Source organism: Takifugu rubripes, chromosome 22, assembly GCF_901000725.2.
Source record: "Takifugu rubripes chromosome 22, fTakRub1.2, whole genome shotgun sequence".
Lineage (NCBI taxonomy): Eukaryota > Metazoa > Chordata > Actinopteri > Tetraodontiformes > Tetraodontidae > Takifugu > Takifugu rubripes.
The window spans coordinates 6,558,394-6,584,176 of NC_042306.1; the positions used below are offsets into that span (position 1 = coordinate 6,558,394).

The window sequence follows — 25,783 nt, forward strand, 5'->3', positions numbered from 1 at the left end:
TTAAGTTAACAGCGATCACTCTGGCGGTTGAAGAAGGAAATCAAGCTGGCGCACGTAATCTTGGAATACATTACGGTAATCAATGGCGAGAAGGTGGAGACGCCCGCCTGAAGAACTGATCGAAAGCAAAAAGACGACAAAAGCTTTTAGATGTAAATATAGCAGGTGGCCCAAGCATGAAAACTTTCTGGAAGACTGGGTCAACACACAGAGAGCAGGCCACCATGGTGTTTCCGCTGTACAAATCAGACTGAAGGCAAAAGCAATTGCCACCGCGATGAAAATAGAAGATTTTAGAGGTGGGCCATCGGGGAGTTTTAGATTGTTCATTGTTTGAGTAAGAAAGCATAAACAACGTAATTTGTGTGTAGCTGATACAAACGTATATTTTAAGGTAGCTGCATTACAGACACCGTTTGAAAAAAAAAGCATTTACCAGTACAATATATTTATGTTGCTAAGCGGATTAAATTAAAAGAAAAGTTAAACAATCCTGACGTGATAAAAATTGGACTTAAGTTCTCTGTATAAACATATAAGTGAAAAGAGTGGATGTTGTTTCTAAACTGTCTGTTTGTCGCTCGTTGTCAGTGACTCGTTTCTTGCGGTAATAAAAACATATACCGGTAATGAATGTTTTTGAGCTAATTTTTCATATTACTACGTGGGATACCTGCGGCTTAAAATCCGGTGCAGCTTGTATAAGTACAAAATTGATTTTCTTTCTAAAATTAGATTATGCGGCTTTTAATCAGGTGCACTCTGTAGTCCAGAATTTACGGTACTCATCGCATTTCCACATAGCCTTCATTTTACTGATTTTACAAATGTTGAAGCTGGCCTAATCTAAAAAGTTCCATGCCTGTAAACTGCAGTAAATCAATTAAATATGTAAATTACTATTTTATTAATATGTTCTATATATTTTCCTTTGTGGTTGTTTGATTTACAGTATATTTTGGAAAATATTCAAACTGAAGTGTTAAAATATATAATGTGGGCAAATGTTCAGGGGTGGCATTTGTCTGAAACATGACAGTTGTAACCAAACTAGCACGGCCTACGTCAAAAAATTTCATTCCAGGTTTAACAATGGCCGCAATGGAAGCTGCTGATGGACACATTGACTCCAACTGCTCTTCGGTCACCGAGGGCAGACCTTTAGTAGAACAGAAAAAGGAAAGTGTAAGTTTAAAATGTTAAAGTGTAGAACATCAACATAGAAAATATTTATGTGGAAAATAGTTCATAAACTAATGATTCTTACAATCCCATTTAGCCAAGTATTACTGAACTGATAGGAAGCTTTAGGGTTAGGCCATTGTAGCAAATAAATTCCATATTTCTTTTCTCAATGCTTGCAGACCTAACTATGCATTATAAATAAGTTAATATGATTGTTACACTTTTAAGATCATAACAAAATGGTTTAACTTATTGCTGCTAACTTATTATTTGGAAATTATAGTTGATTTATTGTTCCAATTGAAAAAATATGTAAGACCTATGTAGACAGCACAAATGTAAAGGAGGTAATTCATTAATCTACATTTTCTTTTGCTAAGTTTCTTAAACTTGTTTTGGTAAATTATGGGAAAATGCAATATATAAATGATTGCAGCTTTGCCGGGCAGAGAGTAAGGATGTAATAAGCAATATCTTTAAGCTATATTTGACTTTGTTTACTGTTCATGCTTTGCAAAAATGAAAACAATAAATGATTCATGGTCTTACAGCAGTGCTTCCCAGCAGCCTTTACAATGCTGTTTTCAAGCTCTTTCTCCATTTTCTTGAGCCTTTCTTGAAGTTCAGCTTCAAACTGAGCCTTCAGGTCCTTGCTCTCCAACACCTTCTTTTCCAAAGCATCATTGGCTGTAAAATCATAGTCGCAAAGTTAATTCTTATTAGATAATAAGCTACAAAAATAAAATCATAATAATGGTTGCTTCAGAGTACAGATTAAAAAAAATTGTATTTGCCAAAAAACTGAAAAATATTTGAAACCTTCTTTCGCGTTTTTTACAACAATGCTTAGCTCCTCCACTGCTCTGCTTAGCTCTTGATTTTTGGTCTCCAAGTCTGATGCTGCTTCCTTTAAAAAGTACCAAGAAAAACACTTAAATGTTGTTAATTTATTAAAAATCTGGTGTATATATAATTTGTACATCCTTACTTTTTAAGAAAAAAAAAAAAAAGCAAATTATATAATTCACCTTATAGAGTGAAGAAAGCTTAACATGGGCAGTGAGCTCATTTTGGTATTTCAACTCAATGGTGTTCTGCTCTTCTTTAGACTGCAAAATGCACATGCAAAATAGAACAGGGAATATATGTTACAGTTGCATATTCCGAACACAAATGAATTTCTAGGAGCACAGATGCAGAAAACGCATGAAATAGTCAGTTTCTTGGGACCACAATCAAAAGGCGAGACATCACCTGTTTCAGTTTGTTACTGAGGTCTTCGACTCTTTTACTATTGCTTTCACTGGTTTCTTTCAGAGAAATTAGTTGGATCTCAAGACTGCTAGACTGTTGAAAAAAGAAAGCACACAATTTTGACATTTTTTAAACATTTTATGTGACCATATGGGCCAAATAAATGTATTTTTAAGGGTACAAAAGTATTAGCCATTCATCAAATATGTATTCACTACAACTACTGAAATTCACCAAAACTCTGGTTGAATTGAACTAACCTGCTCTTTGCAGTTTTTCAGATTGCTCTGTAGTTCAAGTATTTCGCTGCCTTTCTCTCTGTGGGTGTTCAATAATTCTTCAGTTTTGGTCTCCAACTCTTCTGTTAACCACTCAACTTTTTTCTCTAACAGTTCTTTCTCCTGCTTAATACGCCTCTGACAGTGCTATAACAACAGCAGAATATACATCAAACAAATGCAAACATTTTTTGTCATTTGAGTAATAGTAAGGAACAATATACATGAAGATTGTAGTATAATTTGAACGGCTTCACTTTAAAAGATCCAAGGTGATCACATACAAGACAGACATGGCCGATGAAGATTCACTTTGAAAACACAAGGGATACAGCTTGTGCAATACAGTTGCACTATAAAGTGGAAGCGGCTTAAATTATGTTTTGTACTAACTTTTAAATGCAACCTAGATAGAAATAAACATTCCAACTCCTTCCTGCTCTTTCTTGCTTACAGGCATACAATATGAAGATGTGTGGGGGGGTGTAATGAATTTAATTAACCAGATGTCAAATCATTAAAAAAATTGTCAAACCCCTGACTAGCTTAATTTGAAAAGATTTGAATAAAAACATTAAAATAATGTTAACCTCCTTAATTAGAAATCTATAACTCTGTTATTTCATAGATGTGCTAATAATAAATGAACAAACCAAAATTTTCATGTAAGAGGTTGATTTGGGCTCAACATAGATGGAACCTCTGTCCAAAAATTGAGTCAGGGTAACAAAATGTGAAACTGACAATGGGGCACAAAAAAACTATTGTTCTTGGCATGCTGTCCTCTGGCATTAATTAAACAAAAGATGAGTTATATTTAGTTATATATACAAAATGACATCACTTTTCCATTGGGAAACCATTTGGGTTGTGTGCCGGAGAAAACTTGAGGCTGATCAAGTCACAAATTTAGCTTGTTATGATGACTTTGTTGCATATATAAACCAATCATGCCTTTATAGCAATTAGTCAAATGGCTCAGTTCCCGATTGGTCAGGCAGCTCTCGCTGAAATCACCCTGTAACTAGGAAGTCCAGTGTTGTAGGCACCTGTATGGACACAGGCAGGGCATGGCTCCTGGGCATGTAAAGCTCACAGTTCAACCTATGATATTAATAGTAGATACTAGAAATGTGTTCTCCTCCATGAACCATCACCTTATCGTGGTGGAGGAGTTTGCATACCCTAATAAGCCTGGGAGCTATGCTGTCTGGGGCAGTTTGTCCCCTGTAGGGTCTCCCAAGGCAGATTGGTCCTAGGTGGGGTCAGGGTCAGACAAAGAATGGTTCACAAGACCCAGCATGGTGCATCCAAAAGGGAAGCCGCGTACCCAGCCCGGAGGATTACCGGGGCCCCACCCTGGAGCCAGGCCTGGGGCTGGGGCTAGATGGCGAGCCTATGTCCATGGGGCCCGGCCGGGTCCAGGCCGAACCAGCTACGCGAATACTCCCGTCTCCAGTGGACCCACCACCCGCAGGAGGAGCATGAAGGGTCCGGTGCATTGTGGATTGAGCGGCAGACCAAGGCAGGGGCCTTGGCGGTCCGACCCTCGGTTATGGAAATTGGCTTTTGGAACATGGAACATCATCTCTCTGGCGGGGAAAGAGCTGGAGCTTGTGGGGGATGTTGAGCACTACCGACTAGATATGGTCGGCCTCACCTCCACACATAGCGTCGGCTCAGGAACCCAAGTCTTTGAGGTGAGTTGGACAATCTTCTACGCTGGAGTTGCTCAGGGTGAGAAACAGAGAGTGGGGGGTGGGCTTTTTGCTTGCCCCCAGACTCTCTAGTTTGACGTTGGGGTTCTTGCGGTCGAGCGAAAGGGTTGCTTCCCTGCGCCTTCGGGTCGGGGAACAGGTTCTGACGGTTGTTTGTGCGTATGCACCAAACAATAGTTCAGAGTACCCGCCCTTTTTTGAGGATCTAGGACGGACGCTGGACAGTGTCCCAACTGGGGACTCGATCGTGCTGCTCGGAGACTTCAACACTCACGTGGGCAACGACAGCGTGACCTGGAAAGGTGTGATTGGGAGGAACGGTCTGCCCGGTCCGAACCAGAGTGGTGTTCAGTTATTGGACTTCTGTGCTAGTCGCAGTTTGGCCATAACTAACACTATGTTCGAGCATATGGTTGTTCATCGGTGCTCTTGGCACCATGACAGCCTGGGCCGTAGGTCAATGATTGACTTCATAGTCGTGTCAGCTGATCTGTGGCCATATGTTTTGGACACTCAGGTAAAGAGGGAAGCAGAGCTGTCAAGTGGTCACTACCTGGTGGTGAGTTGGATCAGGTGCAGGGGAAGCCACCGCGTGGACCTGGCAGGCCGAAACGCTTAGTGAGGGTCTGTTGGAAACGCTTGGTGGAGGAACCCGTCAGGCTGGTCTTCAACTCCCACCTCCAACAGAGCTTTAATCGCATTCCGAGGACGGTAGGGGACATTGAGTCGGAATGGGCCATGTTCCGCTCCGCCATTGTTGAGGCAGGTGTCGCAAGCTGTGGCGGCAAGGCCGCTGGTGCTGGTCGTGGCGGTAATCCCTGTACCCAATGGTGGACGCCAGAGGTGAGGGGAGCCGTCAGGCTGAAGAAAGAGGCCTACAGGTCATGGCTGGTCTGTGGGTCTCCGGAAGCAGGTGACCGGTATAGGTTGGCTAAGCGTGCAGTGGCCGCAACAGTCGCGGAGGCAAAAACTCGGGCATGGGAGGAGTACGGTGAGGCTATGGAGGAAGACTTTCGGTCGCCTCCGAGAAAATTCTGGCAAACTGTCCGGTGCCTTAGGGGCGGCAGGTGACAACTCGCCCACACTGTGTTAGGTGTGCGTGGGAATCAAATTAAATCAATCTTTATTTATATAGCGTCTTATACAATCAAAATTGTTTCAAGGCGCTTTCCAGAATCCCAGGGCCTAACCCCCAACAAGCAACAGTGGCAAGGAAAAACTCAGGAAAAAAAAAAGGAAGCTGCTGACATCTCCTGGGGCAATTATCCAGCGGTGGAAGGAATACTTCAAGGAGCTCCTCAATCCTACCAACACATATCCTCAAGGAGGAACAGAGTCAGAAGACCAGGAGGTGGAGCATTCAATTTCCGGAGCACAAGTTGCTGAGGTAGTGAAACAGCTGCCTGGCAGCAGAGCTCCGGGGTATCTTAAGGCTCTGGATGTTGTAGGGCTGTCTTGGTTGACACGCCTCTGCAACACTGCATGGACATCGGCAGACCGGGGTGGTGGTCCCTATTTTCAAGAGTGGGGACCAGAGGGTGTGTTCCAACTACTGGGGGATCACACTCCTCAGCCTCCCTGGGAAAGTCTATGTCAGGGTGGTGGAAAAGAGGATTAGACCGATAGTCGAACCTCTGATCGAGAAGGAACAATGCGGGTTTCGCCCCGGTCGTGGAACCACGGATCAGCTCTTTACCCTTGCTGGGGTGCTTGAGGGGAGTTGGGAGTTTGCCCAACCAGTCCACATGTGCTTTGTGGACGTGGAAAAGGCTTATGACCAGGTCTCAACCTTAGAGATAAGGTGAGAAGCTCGGAGTAGAACTGCTGCTTCTCCACATCGAAAGGAGTCAGCTGGGGTGGCTCAGGCATCTGGCTAGGATGCCTTCCGGACGCCTCCCTTTAAGAGGTGTTCCGGACATGTCGCACCGGGAAGAGGCCTTGTGGCCGGCCCAGGACTAGGTGGAGAGATTACATCTCTCGCCTGGTTTGGGAGTGGCTGGGGGTCCCCCCGGAGGAGCTGATGGAAGTGGCAGGAGAGGGCTGTCTGGGCATCCCTCCTGAAGATGCTACCCCCGCGACCCAGATCCGGATAAGCAGGAGAAAACGAAACAAGACTAAACTAGAGATGTGTGTACGCCAGCCACATATTCCACAGTCATTTCAATCTAAATCTGAACATGAGTGTGGAAGTTTTTGTGCACACACTGTAAATGAGCCCCATGGACTTTTGGGGGCGAACATGCTTGGGCACTGTTCGGTTGTCTAGTGCGAGTAAACCTTTTACACGCAACAGTACACATCCAACCCATGCTTTATGTCCTGCACATCATTTCTAGTTCTCAATTTTGGCTTTCCAACATTGTTAAAGATTGACTCACATGGGGCAAATAAACTGGACCTACTGTGGAAAGGGAAAAAAATAACATCACGAAGGAAACACATGTTGCTTAATGGAGGGGGACCACTACCAACATTTTTCAATGAATGGTTTTAAAATATTCCTTAGAAATACCTGTGCCGATGCTTCAGAAGACTGCACATCATCTAGTTTTAACTGCAGCTCCATCTTTACTTTCTCGGTTTCTGTCAACTTCTCATTCAGACGGTTCAGCTCCGCTGCAATGGAATACGCACCAAATATTAAAATGAAAACTGTGCAAGTCAAATGTAAATGGAGTATCATGCTGGACAAGGTAAAAGCCACCCTCCAAATTCTATTCTCTTAACAAAAGACATTCAGGTTCCCTATAAGGGCTCTGCTAATGGCTCTGCATTATGCAATATTTTCTGTTCATGTTCAGCTAGGGAAAAAAGGTAAATAAATTATTCATTAAAATTTTCATTTGTTGTATTAAAAATAAACTGCAGCATTGCAGTTAAAGCGGGCTTTAGTGACATAGCGGCAGCAGTCTACAGTCCATGCAGACCACCACAGCTTCAAAAAGCTAGGGAAAACACTGTGCTCTTGACACCTGTAAAGCCTGTATGAAAAACAACAACATTTGATTAAAGGCAAACATCTGCTTGGAACTCCTCATCTATGTCCAGTGCATGTATGTTGGAGATACATTAGAAATAACCACTGTGTCCTACTGATTAGAACACTACTACTGATATGGTAATGTTGATTCTCAATCATTTAGGTCACAGTAGCCAAATGGCTCGACTAAAGGTGAATGGATTTTGGCTTCCAAGGGAACTGCATAACAACTACACTTTTAGAGTTCCTCAAGACAAAACCTTTGAACTTGTAGATTAAGAAACCAGTGTTGGAGTGAGGGGGTAAATATGAAACTCTGTAAACCTTTTATTGACCAACCAATAGAGACTAAAAATAAGTCCAGCTGCTGTTGAAAACAAAATACAAACTACCGGTAAGCACTATCAAATGCACTACGAAACATAATAGTGATTGTTCCTTTTTTGTCATGATTATAGCTGTGCTAATTCTCATAGATAAAACTGGGCTTGTGTTAACTTTAACACGGCGGTCAGATTATAGCAATGTTTTAAATTTTAAAGGTCAATTAACTACAGCTTGTGAGGGCCTTTGGTGTGTCTAGTCTGCTGGTTTGTCATCTAGTTGGCTCCGGTAATAGCATGGATCCATGAAGAGAACTGCATATAGGAAGCACCCCGAGTTTGAAGCAAAAAAGCATGCTGGCCCAATCTTGGTACTGCAAATATGGCACCGGTCACTTGCTTCCATTGGGCCTAAAAACACTTTCTTCCATAGGATAACATGGTGAAAGAGATCTATAACTCAGCCAATGGGTTGTAGCTACAGAAATGAACTACCGTATTTTCCGGACTATAAGTCACACTTTTTTTCATAGTTTGTCAGAGGGTGCGACTTGTACTCCGGAGAGACTTAAATAAATACATTATTACAGAATTTCACATGTTCGTTATTTTCACACTGACAACCACAAGAGGGCGCTCTAGGCATGTGTACCTGAGGAATGAGTTCCTTTAGCGAACAAGCCGTGCTTCGTCTATGGAGTTAGGCTTGATTGTTGGGTAAACTTGCTCGGATGTTCTTTATGCTATAGATATCTGAATAACTTAATATGTTACGTTAACAAAGCAGACACGTACTCAGTTCGTTGTGGGTCATGTAGCTGAATTTGTTACGTTAGCATACTGTAACCCTATTGCTAATCCATGCTAATTGCCTTTCAAGATGAAATGTATGTTCTTGGTCTCGGATTTTATCAAATAAATTTTCCCCCAAAATGCGACTTATAGGCCAGTGTGACTTATATATCTATTTTTCTTCTTTATTGTGCATTTTTTGGCTAGTGCGACTTAAACTCCGGAGTGACATATAGTCCAGAAAATACGGTAATAAAGACTTTTAATTACCTTTATATTAAAATTGTATGTTCCCTTCTTCAATTAAGTTTTTTTGGACTGATTTCTGGTGTATTATACTCTACATTGTCAACTCGCATCACAGACCGAGCCTGGTTGCACATTCATGTGTGACGTCCAGTAGTGGATCAAGGCTCCCAACGAAGTGGTATTATTACAATTGTTAACTAAGTGATTTGTCTTAGCCAATATAGACCTTGTGCACCTCCTGGAAGGCCTGAAAGGAGGCGTGGAGAAGAAGCTCGACAAGATTGGGGAAATCATCTACAGCTATGGGGCAGAGAGATTTGGGGTGAAAAGCGGGAACCTTAAGTTGCAGAAGGAACCAGCTCATCTCAAGTCCAGGAGGCAGCGAGAGATTGAAAGGCTTGTGAAGGAAAGATGTCTGAGAAAACAGTGGAAGAAGGCCGCCGAAGCAGAGAGGAAAGGACTTGAGGCACTACAAGGCGACCTCAAGCAACGTCTGGCAACACTGAGAAGAGCTGAGTGCTTGAGAAAGCAACACAAGAAGAAGGAGCGAGCGAAGGCTTCCTTCTACAGATATCCCTACAAGTTTGTGAAAGCCCTCTTTGTCAAGGAGAAATTTGGGACCCTCAAAGCACCCATAAGGGAACTAGAGGAGCACCTGAGGAAGACCTACTCAGACAATCAAAGGCATGTACCAGCCTGCATCCCGGATGACATGCCACCCATCCAACCAGTTGAGCACCAGATGGAAACAAGGCCTCTGACATGGAGTGAAATTGAGGGCACAGTAAAGCGGGCGAGAGCAGCATCAGCCCCTGGGCCCAATGGCGTCCCTTATAGGCTTTATAAGAACACGCCAGATGTCTTAAGGCACCTCTGGAAGGTGATAAAAATGGCATGGGAAAAAGGGATAATACCAAAGGCATGGAGAAGGGCAGGAGGGATCCTGATTCCCAAAGAGAAAAATTCTTCAACCATCGATAAGTTTCACCAGATCAATCTTCTGAATGTGGAAGGAAAGATATTCTTCAGTGTTGTGGCTCAGAGGCTTTCAGCTTTTTTGCAGCAGAACAACTTTGTCGACACCTCTGTGCAGAAAGCAGGTAAAAGTGGATTCTCAGGCTGTCTGGAACACACAAATATCATCTGGCATCAGATACAGATGGCGAGGAAGGATAAGAAAGACCTGCATGTGGTTTTGCTGGATCTGGCCAATGCTTTCGGGTCTGTGCCTCATGAGGTGTTGTGGACAGCCTTCACCTTCTTCCAAGTCCCAGAGGGCATCACAAGGCTCGTCAAAGCCTACTTCCAGGACCTTCAGTTTTGTGTGACAGCACAAGCTAGCACGATTGCTTGGCAGCATCTCGAGGTTTGCATTATGGCGGGCTGCACCATTTCCCCACTAGCGTTTACCATGGCAATGGAGCTAATCATTCGTGCATTTTGTTGGGTGGTTAGAGGGGAACGGTTGAAGAATGGACTGCGTCTTCCTCCAATTAGGGCGTACATGGATGACATGACAACAATAACAACAACAAGGGCATGCACCAAACGCCTACTGGAGAAACTCCAGAAAAACATTCAATGGGCACGGATGGAGATTAAACCAAGCAAATCTGGCAGCATCTCTATTGTCAAAGGACAGCTTGCTAATGACAGATTCCACATTAACAACGAACCTGTACCAACAATTTTGGAGAAGCCTATTAAAAGTCTTGGCCGCTGGTACAGTGCAGAACTCAAAGACTCAAAGCAGGTGGAGCAACTCAAGCAGGACACCATCAGTGGCCTCAGGCAGATCAACAGTACTGCTCTCCCTGGAAAACTGAAACTGTGGTGCTTTCAGTTTGGGCTGCTACCTCGGCTCATGTGGCCAATTTCCATCTACGAGGTCACTTTATCTCATGCCAACCGGCTGGAGAGACTGGTGAATGTGCAGGTGAGGAAGTGGCTCGGACTGCCAAGATGTCTTAGCAGCATAGGCTTGTACGGCAGTGGAGTCCTCTCCCTCCCAGTCTTGAACCTGGTGGAGGAGTATAAATGTGCCAAAGCAAGACTGGAAATGACTCTTACTGAATGTACGATGTCCTTCCCTCTCCAACCAACTTACATCTCTGGTATGGAGAAGAACCAGCCTGTCCACCGTGTGCAGCGCCTGCAAGCCTCAAGCACGTCTTGGTGGGTTGTAAGATCAGCCTGACTCAAGGAAGGTACACCTGGCGCCACAATCAAGTATTGAAGTGCTTGGCGGCTGAACTTAAGGAGGGTAAAGATCAATTCCATGCCTCCAAATTCCCAACCTGTTGCCCCATGGAAAATGTCCTTCGTTCAGGGAGGGGAGAAACGAGGGAGTAAGCCAGCTCCTCCGGAGGCCAGCGCACTCACCGTTGCCCGAGACTGAGAAATGTGGGTGGACCTCAGCCAGAGGCTTATTTTTCCATCTGAAGTCGCAGTTACCAACTTGCACCCAGACCTGGTCCTATGGTCCAAATCCTGTCGGCGCGTTTTCATCGTGGAGCTCACCGTCCCATGGGAGGAGGCGATCGGTGAGGCATACGAACGGAAGAGACTACGTTATGCGAACCTAGCAGCTGAAGCAGAGGGGCGGGGCTGGAGTGTAAAAGTGTGGCCTGTGGAGGTAGACTGCAGAGGCTTTGTTTCCAGAACCACCACAAAGCTCCTGAAGGAAATGGGCATAAGAGGGCAGGCCCAACGGAGGGCAGTAAAAGAGCTCGCTGCCACAGCAGAGCAAAGCAGTCACTGGCTGTGGTTGAAACGGAGGGACATATTGTGGGCGGCCAAGTGATCATGTGGTGCCATTGTGCAACACACACACCCAGGTTTGATCAGCCTGTGATGGGCCAACCTTGGTGGAGGGTGTCTTGTGTTTAAATGGCTGAAACACCTAATGATGCCAAGGCACACAACTGATGATGTGTCGAGCTGGTGACACCACAGAATCATGAGTGCCAATCCTGCTCCATCCAAGTCTTCTTCACTTGCCATGAATAGGTCGGGACTCTAACACCTAGTCCTATAGAGAAGTTACATTGTCAACTCGCATCACAGACCGAGCCTGGTTGCACATTCATGTGTGACGTCCAGTAGTGGATCAAGGCTCCCAACGCAGTGGTATTATTACAATTGTTAACTAAGTGATTTGTCTTAGCCAACTAGCATTTTATTTAGCCTGCTAGCAAAATTAGAATATATTATATCAATGTAAATTAAACATATTTTTGCATACCAAAACGTGAAACATTTTAAAACGCTCAATTCCATTGACACACCTGTAGGCAACACAAGAGGACATTTTGACTTATTGTGAAAATCTTGCTGTAGATGATGAGATGTACAACAGAAGGCTGGAGGAATGTGATGAGATCAAACACGTTCCATTGCTCACAAAACTAGGACTACTATTTAGTATAACCAACATATTTACTGTCTGCTGACTTATTAGTCATTGTCAGCATAACTAACAAGAGTAATCAATAATTACATTAATTGTTCATGGCTAGTCGAGATGTGGACTTATCTTTAATACATCCGTAGTATCTGTTCAATATTATTAAATAAACATTTAATTATCTCAATATCAGCAGTATGGTTAATACTGTACACATTTGAGTAAAGTTAGAAAGATATTGACATTTTTGGCATTAATGGCTTAACTCACAGAAACATTCATTTTAAAGACCTCATCTTAACTGTCGCATGTAAACTATCAACTACAACCTGATTTGAATTCATCAATAGAGCTATTTCACAGATTAACACCTCTAACAGAAACACAATTTGGTTAAATTATACATTATAAATTACATTACAATTTACTTAAACGCTGCCTCTTCGCAACAGTCACTGTTTGCTGTGGCTTGGCCACAATAAACACCTAAAAAATACCTCATGAACACGCAGCAGCAACCACGGAAAATGTCAATTGAACCCAGTAGAGTCCAAATGGCAATTTGACGTGTTTGTAGAAAACGCTACTTCGCAATTTCAGCCCCTGTGACGCTACGGAGCCTGTGCAGAGGTCGAGCGTTTTCTTGTTTCATGTGCGACCCAGCAACTTTCAGAGGAATGAATGAATGACTGCTCCAACACGTTATCCATTTCTCTTAATAGATCCATGGGTAGTAGGCACTGTTGTGTCCTTAACAATGCATCTGGCCCTGTCGGCCCTCAACCTACAAAAGCCCCGCCTTCCCCCTCCAGTGCTAAATTCTCGTTTGTTTTTTTTTTGTTCTGAAAGTACAATTTGTTTAGATCCTTTAGGTTGGCTCTCTCTGAGCCAAGGTCATGACTTCTCTAGTTTGGTGCTTTTCTCTCAACCAACATTCAGCTTTGGTTTTCTCTGAAACTGCACACTGACACTGTTTTATACCTACATTTTCAGTATAAAAACTCGTCATAACAGTTAAATACACCTCTTCTGCCCTTCCCCTCTTCCTTTACGTGACTGGACTAACCATTAGCAAAATATATACCTCATGTGACCCTGTGCCAGCATAAGGTATTTAAAAGTGAGGTTTACCTTGGCACTGTATCTTGCTTGGGTGTCAAAATCTAGGTTTCTGTAAACTGCCTATAATCTCAACTAAAACAGACCAATTATGTATATAAAGTTGAATTGAACTGAAACAAATACATTATGGCTTTTCAGGGAGTTGTCAGAATCATTTCTAAAATCTGCTGATACTCAGAATTCATTTGATGTGTCTTTTGGTGTGAACTATATGATGGGCAGAATGTTATATTTACCACATACAAATTAAGATGTTTGGTGTTAAGCATGTGTTACGATTTCACAAAAATTAGGTTGAGGGCTCTCAAGAGCAGCAGAATGTAAACCTGCTTCTACTCTGAGGTCGGCATGAAAATACTGTCTTGAATTTCAGCCTCTAAAAAAAATTTGCAACTAATTCAAAAATATCTAAACCTTTTATAACATAGCAGCTGCTGTCTTTTTCCTCTGTTTTATTAACCAAGGAAAACCACACCAATGTCCAACATACAAAGGCTCAAGACTAAATAGAAGACACAGTATCCACACTATAAACAGAGTTACCTCTAAAACACTGGGTGTTCTGGCAATTGATACATTATTAAGTAGACTAGAAGACCGGGCTTGCCACTACTCTGAAAGGGTCCAAAAAGCAAAACAGTTCAGGTCACTGTCCTCCCAAGTCAAACACCTGACATCTCAGACTGAAGGTCTGAAGTTTAGGCAACACTGGGATAAGTTCTGTACCTCCTGTACCTACCTTTTTTTAAGAGTGCGACTAATAATATTTCTAGGGCGCACTGATGCAGCTTAAGTGAAAACATAAATTTACTTTGTAAGCGCATCATCTCTCAGTGTTGTCTGATAACAAAATCACACTCGCACAGGATCATATTGTGGTCAAAACAAAGTGACAGAGCTGCATGTAGAGACTGCCTACAGGAGGGAGGTGGCTTGACTGGTGTCCTGGTGCGGACACAACAACCTGCAGCTGAACGCTCAGAAGACAGTGGAGATGATTGTGGACTTCAGGAAAGTCACAGCCCCTTTGCCCCCCCTTGCCCTCATGGACTCCCCCATCACCATCGCGGACTCCTTCCGCTTCCTGGGCACCACCATCACCCGGGACCTTAAGTGGGAGCCAACCATCAGCTCCCTCATCAAGAAGGCCCAGCAAAGGATGTTCTTCCTACCGCAGCTGAGGAAGCTCAAACTGCCTCCCAGGATGTTGGCGCAGTTTTATACGGCCATCATCGAGTCCATCCTCACCTCCTCCATCACCGTGTGGTATGCTGGCGCCACCGTCAGGGACAGACTGAGGCTGCAGTGCGTCGTGCGCGCTGCCGAGAAAGTGATCGGCTGCAGGCTTCCATCCATCCAGGACCTGTATATCTCCAGGACCCGGAGGTGTGCAGGTCGGATCACGGCCGACCCTTCCCACCCTGGTCACGGACTGTTTTCCCCCCTCCCCTCAGGCAGGAGACTACGGTCCATTCGGACCAAAACCTCCCGCTACATGAACAGCTTCTTCCCCTCTGCCATCAGGCTGCTGAACACCAAGTGACTTATCACTTAAGCACCACGTACAGCAGCCAGTCGAACAATACATCACATTACTCCTGCATTGACCTGCACTATTTCTTACTATTATGTATATACTGTATATATGTCTTATTTTATTTTATTTATCTTATTCTAGTGTTGTCTTCTTTATGTTGAATGCCGCAGCGTCACATCAAGACAAATTCCTAGCTTGTGTAATACTGTGTATTACATGAACAATGGCAATAAATCTGATTCAATTCAATAATGAGTAATGCTTAATATGATAGATTACCCATTAACGAAGGGTTTAAAACATTTGAAGAGTGATAGCTCACCTATGAGGTATTCAGCTTCATGTGTCTTCTTCTCCAGCAGCCTTGATAGCTCTCTTTTCTCTGCTTCAGCATCATACTTTTGCTGCAATCACAAATATATACACACCATGAACTTTGCCACTGCGTGACTGTTCTCTCAGAGCATTGTCAGAGTAAATATTGAAAATATTAAGTGTTGACAGTTTAGGATATTTAGGATAGATAGATAGGATAATTCAATTTAATAATTTAGAAATAACTCAAAAGGAAATTCAGTGTACATGCAAGAGTATTTTGCTGATACAGCACATATGTGTAACAGTTACCTGCTGTGTTTTGTTTTCATAGGTCTCTCCAAATCGCTTCAGCAAAGTCAGCTCATTTTCTACAGACAAATAAAAATGAAATAAAGATTGAGCCCACAGAATAAACACAAAGCTCTTTGATGATTTGTATGAGGGAGAAGCGGTGAGAAAGAAATGAGGACAAATAGCTAAAATCATGCATGTGTGTATCACACAAGGAGGCTTGCCCTATTTAAAACTCAAACATTTAGTTTGGCATGCTCCTGGCTTGTGAAGTGAGAGGACACACTATATTTAGATCAAGAGTTGTTTGAGGCCATTAGAGTGACGATTTAAGCACCCTACATGTCTGATATGGATTTTAAAACAATCTAAAAATACACTTTTTTTGCACAGTCATTTCCCTGTGCAAAAATAGTCTACAGGTGGAGGACATTTAAAATAACTGCCAACATGGCCTGATCTGGACATCCAAGCAAGTGCACCCCAAGAGTAGACCACATTTTTAAAGACTTTAATACAGTATGTAATGGGATGTCCATATTTATTTCCAGCTACATAGCTCGAGGAATAATAAATGACACTGTTTAACAAGCCTGTCGCATTGTTCTGCAAATTATCTTAAAAACTCACCAAGATCTTTTTTCTCCTCCTTCACTTTCTGCAGGTGTCTGGTGGCTTGGACAAGCTGTTCTTGACACACTGCTAGTCTCTTTTCAACATCAAAATACTGCTGTTCTGTGGGAGCAAAAAACGTAATAATTAATAGAGTACGTTAACAAGTAGGACAAGGCAATTGCACAAGGCCAAATGCCGTAATATGCAATTTTAAATAATAATCTTAGGACTGTCCTACATTTATTTCACCTTTGCACCTTTAATATTCATTAAAAAATTTGAGGAATTGAAAAGGCTCCCTTAAACAGGGGGTGGTGGTCTTTAAAATCTGTAGAAAGTAGATCAGTCACGTCATGTTTTTTCCTAAACAAATGTGCACATTTGTATTTACTTATGAACATAAAGCAGCCGGCAGCTGGTCACTTTATACATGCCTTCATAATGACAGGAATTTCACAAGCTAGTTTATGTTACGCTGAAGCAGCTGTAAAGAGGAAAGGTTAGCTAACACGAGCTAATCCTAAGAAGTGTCTGGCATCCCTCGCGCCCCTGATGTTTGACTTTCAAATAAAGGAATTTTATTGAAATTAAGCTCCATATTTTGAGTGAACATAAAAGTTTGCCACACACCACATTCTATATATAAGAGCTCATGTTGTCTCTTCAGTGACTCATTAACATTCTGAAGCTCTTTTACAAATATCTTCAGCTTATTCTGTACATCTTTTGGTATTTTGCTCCACTCTTTCCAGTCCACAACCTGCAGCAAAACTAGCGCCATCTCCCTTCATACTCCAGTAAAATGATAGAACTTTAAATTTTTCAGAGGCGAGCTACAAGGTAATCCTAAATTACATCTAAAGTGTAAAAAAAAATCTTTATTGGTTTCTGGCAGTTGATAAATGTATAACTTTTATGTAGATTACCGCCATCTTTCAGGATGGAGTGTGGAACAGAAACATTTGAGAATGGAGCAAAAGATGGGTTTTGGCGCACATGAAAAAGTAAAGTAGTAAAGGTTAATATGTCATCTTCCACCACTATGAAACTGTACTCAATCATTTTCGCATAGTTCAATGTCGAACTCTAGCTTTTATATTAACCATTTCTATAAAACTTACGAAAAATGTTAAATCAAGTTAATGAATCAAACACTAATCTTAACTAAAATTGATCAAAATAATATATTAATGTCAACAATGTTGACAAAAACATCAAATTCACCCATGAAGATGTCAGAGGATGAAATCTGGCCCTACTGGACTGTGCTGTGCACATCGAAAGAGACAGTAGCTTGAACATCAAGATCTACAGAAAACCCAACCACACAGACCAATACCTTCTTTTCGACTCCCACCACCCACCCGGAACACAAGCTAGGTGTAATCAGAACCTTACACCACCGGGCCCAGAATGTGCCCTGCAGAACAAAGGGAAAGGAGGAAGAAGGGGACATCAAGACAGCCCTCAAAACTTGGGGATACTCTGGCTGGTCCTTCATCAAATCCTCTAGAAACCCCAGAGGAGACACAGAAGAATTGGCCAAAAAAATGGAACAACATTGTCAGTCCATATGTTGCAGGGCTTTCTGAGAACTTCAGGAGGATTTTCAATAAACAAAACATCCCAGTGCACTTCAAGCACTCCAACACCCTGAGACAGAAGCTTGTCCACCCAGAGGACAAAACACCAAGACACAAAGTAACATAGCCTATGCAGTCCAGTCAGTGTAGCGAGGAATGCCCAGACCTGTACAATGGGGAGACAAAACAACCGATTCACAAGTGCCAGAGGACAGTGATGTACAGGTTCTGACCAGGGAAGATAGATGGATCGAGAGAGGATTGAAAGAAGCCATCTTGTCAAACTGGAAAGACCATCATTTAACAGAGGTGGGGGTCTGAGACATTGCCCTAGGTGGAGAAGAGGCCATTTACACATGGCTACTAACAACCCTATTGCGTCAGAGGAAGTTCCAACGACCTGCATGATGAGGGGCAGAGCAACCAACAACTAGGTGACTAAGCACCAAATGCGTTAATGACTCCTGAAGAGTATAAGTGTCTGGAACTCCCCAGTAGTCAGTTAGAACTGATGAAACCTCTTGGATGAGAGGTGAAACTTCTTCATGTAACTCAAACAGTCCAGTTGCTATGATTCAACTACCAGAATCAATGGACCACGGACATGTGTACATAAGTTAACAATAACACGTGCAAAACGTCAGTACCGAGAAGGTTGGTGGATAAAGTCACTTCCACAAGAAAGAAGCATTTACAGAGATCTATTGGCCTGTTGCGTAGAGCCAATGGACGTGGCATTCCTTGCTGATTGCCTTAACTATACCGGTCAGTTAGCGTCGCATGAAAGCAGCACCGAGATCCCAAAGTTGCACCCAAAACAGTGGTATATACCGATCTCACAGTCGTCTCTCGTTATTTTACCGGCACGCACCTGCCCGTGTCTCACAGGCCCCTATTTTTAAGCGGCATGGCGCCACTGCGGACCAGTTTTGTTACAATTTCATGTACAATTTAGACTTAATGTGAACAATTATTTGGTATGCCTTTGCCGCGACAACAGTATACCAAATACGAAAAACGCGGCAACTCAGTCTCAATATGTCGTCCCTCAGTAGTTTGGCGGAGAAAAAGAAGACCGAGCCCTGTAAAGTGTTAAGTACAGTCTCTAGAGGAAAATCAGCAGCGGTCTTTGAGAAACTGCTTTAAAAGCCTGACTATAATTAGAATATATATATATATACACATATATCAAAACAAGTTGTCAAATACTACGCCTAGAAGAAAGGGGATCCGGATTTAGACCAAGAATCCTTTATTATAAAAACAAAATATGTTAATAGGTCAAACGGTGGTATAATGAGGTAGCCATGTGTATTGTGGCTTACTGTCCACATTATAAATTCCAAAATGTCCATTAAATTAAATCAAAATATCCCCATAGTAGCTTAAAAACAGAGACGTGTGAGCTACAGACAGGTACGTGTCGCTAAAATAACGATGGACGTCAGCATTAGCGATCGGTACATACCACTATTTTAGCCTACCACTACCAAACACTTTGGGATCCCGGCATCGTTTTCAGAGTAGACATCTTGGCACCACAGTATGCCATGCGCCACGATTTCTCAAGAATTGCAAATTGTAGGGGAAACAGCTACCCACCACCGTCGGCTTTTAAGCGTTCATGCTGATTCTTCAGTGACTCATTAGAATTCTGAAGCGTTGTTACAATCTTCTCCAGCTTACTCTGGACGCCTTTCGATAATTTGTTAAACTCAGCCCTTTCTAGGAAATGTAGCAGAATAGAAGTCATTTTTTACAAATTCCCACCAAGAAGCTACAAGCGGCGAATGACGCTGCAGCTTCTTTTTCTTCTTCGCTTTCTACTCTTCTTCTACGTCGATGCTTGTACCGCTACAGTCATCGACGTAGAAGAAGAACTAAATGAGTGGAGGTGGACTTCAGCCGCTTTGTTAGCTACGGTACACTTATGTTCTCGTCCCTTTCCACCAGCCTTCAGCTCTAGATCTCATCGTCTGCAGAAAGATTCCCACAATAAGTCAAAAATGCTCTCTTGCGTTGCCTACATGTGTGTTAATAGACGTGAAAGTGGGAAAATATTTATATGTTTTGTAATGTAAAAATATATCCAATTTAGTTTTATGTGATTATACTCTTACTAGCAAGCTAAATAAAACGCTAGTTGGCTAAGAGAAATGACTTCGTTAACATTTGTAATATATAATAGCATATTGTCGCGAGCCTCGATTCACTACTGGATGGTCATACATGAACGTGCGGCCAGGCTCGGATCTGTTTGCAGTAGTAAGGTTTGGCCAGTATTTTAGGGTTTTTTCTTTCAAAGGGTCGCTTTCTGTATCCAGCTCTCTTAATAGATCCATGGTCCAACACCCAAATAGGGACAAGCGGCTATGGGTTGCAAGAATCACAATCATATAGGCAATAATATCCTTGGCCAGTTCACATTTCACATTTATGAATTAATGTCCTACTCATTTTTTTTTTTAGTTTCTAATAATAATACAAACAAAAAGCAATTATTATATGTGGGAGAAGCACAACATATTTCCAACATGGATCTGAACACCATAAAGGGGTTAATAAATATAATGCAATATTTAATATACGCTGTGATTGGATGATATGACAATTTAAAGGTTTTTTTAACTATAATTCAAAACTGAATGGGGAAAAATTAATAAAATGAGTTTCACCGGTATAGATAGATTTCAGTTAACATCAAAATTATTGTCAGTATGAACCCCGCCGTGTGAAGATGTGTATTTTTCATTATTCACACACTGACTCCATTTAGATCATTTTAATAAAACAATAAGCCCAGTCTCCTCTGCTGCTACCCCCGCCACTGTCTGTGCCTGCAATCCATTGTTCCTCCTGTCCCCCCTCCCCCTCTCTCATGAACTTCAGCCCATACATTCCCGACACTTCACACCCTGGCCCATGCCAATCCCCCCCACCAACACCTCCCTGCTCCAGCCTGTCCCTCACACCACACCAGGTGAGGAAGGCCCTGAAGAAGAACAGGGCCAGGAAAGCGACAGGTCCGGACAGCATCAGCTCCAGGCTCCTGAAGTCCTGCGCAGACCAGCTGTGTGGGATCTTCAGTCACATGTTCAACCTGAGCCTGAAGCTGGGGAGAGTGCCACAGCTGTGGGAGACGTCCTGCATCGTCCCAGTGCCGAAAACACCGCACCCCAAGGAGCTCAACAGCTACAGGCCGGTAGCTCTGACGTCTCATCTGATGAAGACTCATCCTCGCCCACCTGCGCCCACTGGTGAGCTCCTTCATGGACCCGTTGCAGTTCGCCTACCAGCCGAGCATCGGGGTGGACGATGCCGTCATCTACCTCCTCCACACCGCCCTCACTCACCTGGAGAAGGCTGGAAGCACTGTGAGGATCATGTTTTTTGATTTCTCCAGTGCATTCAACACCATCCAGCCCAGGTTGCTGGGGGACAAGCTGCAGGTAGCTGGGGTGGATCACCACCTCACAACATGGATTCTGGACTACCTCACACAAAGACCACAGTTTGTGAGGGTGAAGGGCTCCCAGTCAGATCGGCTTCTCTGCAGCACTGGTGTCCCACAGGGAACAGTTCTGGCTCCTTTCCTGTTCACCCTCTACACCGCGGACTTCTCATACAATACATCTTCATGTCACCTCCAAATGTTCTCTGATGACTCTTCTGCTGTTGGCCTCATCACTGATGGGGACGATACAGAGTACAGGGAACTTATTCAGGGCTTTGTGGACTGGAGCCTGCGGAACAACCTCCAGATCAACGCTGGCAAAACCAAGGAGCTGGTGGTGGATTTCCACAGGCGTAACAACCCCCCGCCTGCACCAGTGAACATCCTGGGAATGGATGTTGATGTGGTGGAGTCCTACAAATACCTGGGTGTTCACCTAAACAATAACCTGGACTGGTCACACAACACAGACGCCCTTGTCAAGAAGGGCAATAGCAGACTGTTCCTGCTCAGGAGGCTGAGGTCTTTTGGGGCGCAGGGACCCCCCTGAGGACTTTCTATGACTCTGTGGTGGGATCAGCCATCTTCTACGGGATAGTCTGCTGGTCCAGTAGCATCACGGACAGGGACAGGAAGAGGATGGACAGACTGGTGAGAAGGGCCAGCTGTGTCATGGGATGTCCCGTGGACTCGGTGGAGGTGGTGGGAAACGGGAGGATGATGGCTAAGCTGTCATCCATGTTGAACAACACGTCCCACCCCCTACAGGACACCTTTCAGCACTGGGCAGCTCCTTCAGTGAGCAGCTGCTCCACCCTCGCTGTGTGAAGGAGAGGTATCGCAGATCTTTCCTGCCGGCTGCTGTCAGACTGCACAATAAACATAACACCCGCTAGCACAATCTGAATATTATATATTCTGATATGTATATTGTATTCACCCTCTGTACTATGTACAGGTATACAGAGGCCGAGTATCCATTTATCTGGATTATTGTAAATATACATCCTCTTTGTATATTCTATAGACTAGGTGACAACCAAGAACAGTTAGGTCGACTACTGGAAAGACAGTTGGCAGCTCGGAAAGACGGCACCCGGGACAGTATGGGTTAACACCCCAGCCTGTATCTTTCGCAAGAAGGAAACCAAACAAGCTATGGAAAGCCCTACAGAGAAACACCCCCAGGAGATCCCGAGAGGGGGGGAGGATGAGATCTCCAATCGGACGGACCTAACGTTAATGACCCCTGCAATGGAAATGACGACGACAGTAACGTGTATCTGCAGCAAGCTGTGCAAGAACCAGCGTGGCTTAAAGATCCATCAGGCCAGAATGAAATGTCTGGAGCGGGAGGTTGAGGTGCAACGCACAGGTCCTGGACCTGGTGAGACGCAGGAGGAGCCCGGACAGGAGGCAACCCACAGATCCCAGTCCCTCCACGTACCGGAGCCTCCCAACCCTAACAGAGTAGTTCAACAGCAGCGGATTAAGTGGCCCCCAGCAAATAGACGGAGTGAGTGGCTGCAGTTTGATGAGGATGTGTCCAACATCATCCAAGCCACAGCCAAAGGAGATGTCGACAGCAGACTCCAGGCGATGAGTACTATCATCGTTAGCTATGGCTCAGAAAGATTTGGACGGATCGAGAAGGGCAACACTGAGACCACCTCTTACACCATGAACCGCAGGTCCTTTAAGATACATCAACTGCGCAAGGAGCTGCAAACCCTCAAGAAACAGTTCAAGAGAGCTTCTGATGGGGACAAGCAAGCTTTAAAAGAGCTGTATATCATCCTGCGGAAGAAGTTGAAAACTCTCCGCAGAGCAGAGTGGCACAGGAGGCGTGGGAGAGAGAGAGCCAGGAAGCGGGCAGCCTTCATTGCCAATCCCTTCCGGTTTTCTAAACAGCTGCTCGGGGACAAGCGGAGTGGCTGACTTGAGTGCTCAAGGGAGGAAATGAATCGCTTCCTCCAAAACACCATGAGTGACCCACTAAGGGGTCAAGACCTAGGACCCAACAGAGCGCTCATCAGCCCTGCCCCACCATCGGCAGAGTTCAAGCTGGCAGAGCCTAGTTTGAAGGAGGTTGAAGAAGTCATCAAGGCAGCCCGTTCTGCATCTTCCCCGGGCCCCAGTGGTGTACCTTACTTTGTCTACAAGCGCTGTCCAGAAATTCTCCGGCATCTGTGGAAGGCCTTGAAAGTGATCTGGCGAAGGGGGAGAGTAGCCGACCAATGGAGGAGTGCTGAGGGACTTTGGATACCCAAGGAGGAGGACTCGAAAAACATCAACCAGTTTCGGACTATCTCACTACTGAGTGTGGAAGGGAAGGTGTTTTTTAGCATCGTCTCCCGAAGACTGACCGAGTTTCTCCTCAAGAACAACTACATCGACACTTCAGTGCAGAAGGGTGGGATCCCTGGAGTCCCCGGCTGTCTAGAGCACAATGGTGTAGTCACACAGCTCATCAGAGAGGGCCATGAGAGCAAAGGAGAACTAGCAGTTTTGTGGTTGGACCTGACTAACGCCTACGGGTCCATCCCACACAAGCTAGTTGAGCTTGCGCTACACCTACACCATGTTCCCAGTAAGATCAAGGACCTGATTCTGGATTACTATAATAACTTCAGTCTCAGGGTCACTTCAGGGTCAGTAACCTCAGACTGGCATCGCCTTGAGAAAGGAATAATAACAGGCTGTACCATCTCCGTCGTTCTCTTCGTACTGGCGATGAATATGGTGGTAAAGGCGGCTGAGGTGGAGTGCAGAGGGCCTCTATCCAGATCAGGTGTTCGACAGCCCCCCATAAGAGCCTACATGGACGGCCTTACCGTCACAACAACATCAGTCCCAGGGTGTAGGTGGATCTTGCAGGGTTTGGAGAGACTCATCCTATGGGCTAGGATGAGTTTTAAGCCCACCAAGTCAAGGTCCATGGTACTGAAGAAGGGGAAAGTGGTGGACAGATTCCGATTCTCAATCTCAGGAACCGTAATTCCATCAATCACGGAGCAACCAGTCAAGAGCCTGGGAAAGCTCTTTGACTCCAGCCTGAAGGACACTGCTGCTATCCAGAAGTCTACAGAAGAGCTTGGAGGGTGGCTCACTAAGGTGGACAAGTCTGGCCTGCCTGGTAGATTTAAAGCCTGGATCTACCAGTACTCCATCCTTCCCAGAGTCCTGTGGCCTCTCCTCGTGTATGCAGTCCCAGTAACAACAGTGGAATCCTTGGAAAGGAAGATCAGCAGCTTTCTGCGCAGATGGCTGGGTCTTCCTCGCAGCCTCAACAGCGCTGCACTGTACGGGACAAGTAACACCCTGCAGCTACCCTTCAGTGGGCTTACTGAAGAATTTAAGGTGGCACGCACAAAAGAAGCCCTACAGTACAGAGACTCCAGGGACTGCAAGGTGTCATCAGCTGGGATTGAGGTGAAGACAGGAAGGAAGTGGAAGGCAGAAAAGGCAGTGGATGTGGCTGAGTCACGCCTAAGGCAAAAGGCACTAGTTGGGGCCGTGGCAATAGGAAGAACAGGCTTGGGCTACTTCCCAAAGACCCAAGTCAGCCATGCCCGGGGCAAAGAGAGAAACCACCTACTTCAGGAGGAGGTCCAAGCAGGCGTGGAGGAAGAGCGAGTGGGTAGGGCAGTGGGACTCCGGCCGCAGGGGGCATGGACAAGGTGGGAGAGCGCGTTACAGCGCAAAGTTACCTGGTCAAACATCATGCAGGCAGACTTCCACCGCGTCCGGTTCCTTGTGGCGGCAGTCTACGATGCCCTCCCCAGCCCAGCAAACCTCCATGCGTGGGAAAAGAGTGAGACACCCACCTGTTCCCTTTGCTCCGGAAGAGGCTCCCTGGAACATCTCCTTAGCAGCTGCCCAAAGTCCCTGGCTGATGGTCACTATCGCTGGCGCCACGACCAGGTACTCAAAGCAGTGGCTGAGAGCATAGCCTTGTCCATTAGCACCAGCAAACACCATCATGCTCCGAAGAAGGCAATCTCCTTCGTAAAAGCTGGAGAGAGACCTCGTGCAGGCCCACAGATATCAACGGGACTCCTCCACACAGCTACTGATTGGCAACTGCACGTTGACCTGGGAAAACAACTGCTATTCCCCCAGCACATCGCAACAACGTCTCTACGGCCAGACATGATCATCACCTCAGAGGCTTCGAAACACCTGATCATGCTGGAGCTTACAGTGCCCTGGGAAGAGCGGATTGAGGAAGCCAACGAAAGGAAACGTGCCAAGTATCAGGAGCTGGTGGAGGAGTGCAGGGGCAGGGGCTGGAGGACCTTCTACGAGCCCATAGAAGTTGGCTGTAGAGGCTTTGCAGGACGCTCCCTCTGCAAAGCCTTTGGCCGACTGGGAATCACAGGGACAGCCAAAAAGAGGGCCATTAAAGCTGCGAGTGAAGCTGCAGAGAGAGCCACGAGGTGGCTGTGGCTGAAAAGGGCAGATCCGTGGGTTGCTACTGGGACACAAGCCGGGTCTTGATCACCCCGGCTGGGTCGCCTGGGCGAGGGTGTATGATGTTGTGAGACCCGAAACACCCTATGAACCCAGGATACATCACTGATGATGTGTCCCAGTGCATCCAGGAGATGTATCTTTTAAGTTTAAGTAAATATTCTAAATGCGTGCTCTTGCTGTTGTTGCACTGTAAATTTCCCCG

General features: G+C 44.8%; 2 protein-coding genes across 2 annotated transcripts in view; one reads left to right on the forward strand and one right to left on the reverse strand.

Moving 5' to 3' along the window:
• tpra (translocated promoter region a, nuclear basket protein) overlaps positions 1-19,509 on the reverse strand; it is a 58,403-nt gene extending 38,894 nt beyond the window's left edge. Inside the window, exons 1-11 of the mRNA XM_029831116.1 lie at positions 19,254-19,509; positions 16,084-16,188; positions 15,472-15,530; positions 15,167-15,248; positions 6,948-7,051; positions 2,700-2,864; positions 2,440-2,532; positions 2,214-2,294; positions 2,005-2,092; positions 1,735-1,872; positions 1,065-1,159 (exon numbers count right to left, since the gene is read on the reverse strand). Of these exons, the coding sequence (XP_029686976.1) occupies positions 1,065-1,159; positions 1,735-1,872; positions 2,005-2,092; positions 2,214-2,294; positions 2,440-2,532; positions 2,700-2,864; positions 6,948-7,051; positions 15,167-15,248; positions 15,472-15,530; positions 16,084-16,188; positions 19,254-19,404 (1,161 nt within the window). The 5' untranslated portion in view covers positions 19,405-19,509. The remainder of the gene's footprint in view (positions 1-1,064; positions 1,160-1,734; positions 1,873-2,004; positions 2,093-2,213; positions 2,295-2,439; positions 2,533-2,699; positions 2,865-6,947; positions 7,052-15,166; positions 15,249-15,471; positions 15,531-16,083; positions 16,189-19,253) is intronic.
• A 2,658-nt stretch (positions 19,510-22,167) lies between these two features.
• On the forward strand, positions 22,168-25,783 carry LOC115248064 (uncharacterized). The gene is given in 1 exon segment (XM_029831706.1): positions 22,168-25,783. A coding segment is annotated over 1 exon segment (3,342 nt). The 5' UTR covers positions 22,168-22,263; the 3' UTR covers positions 25,606-25,783.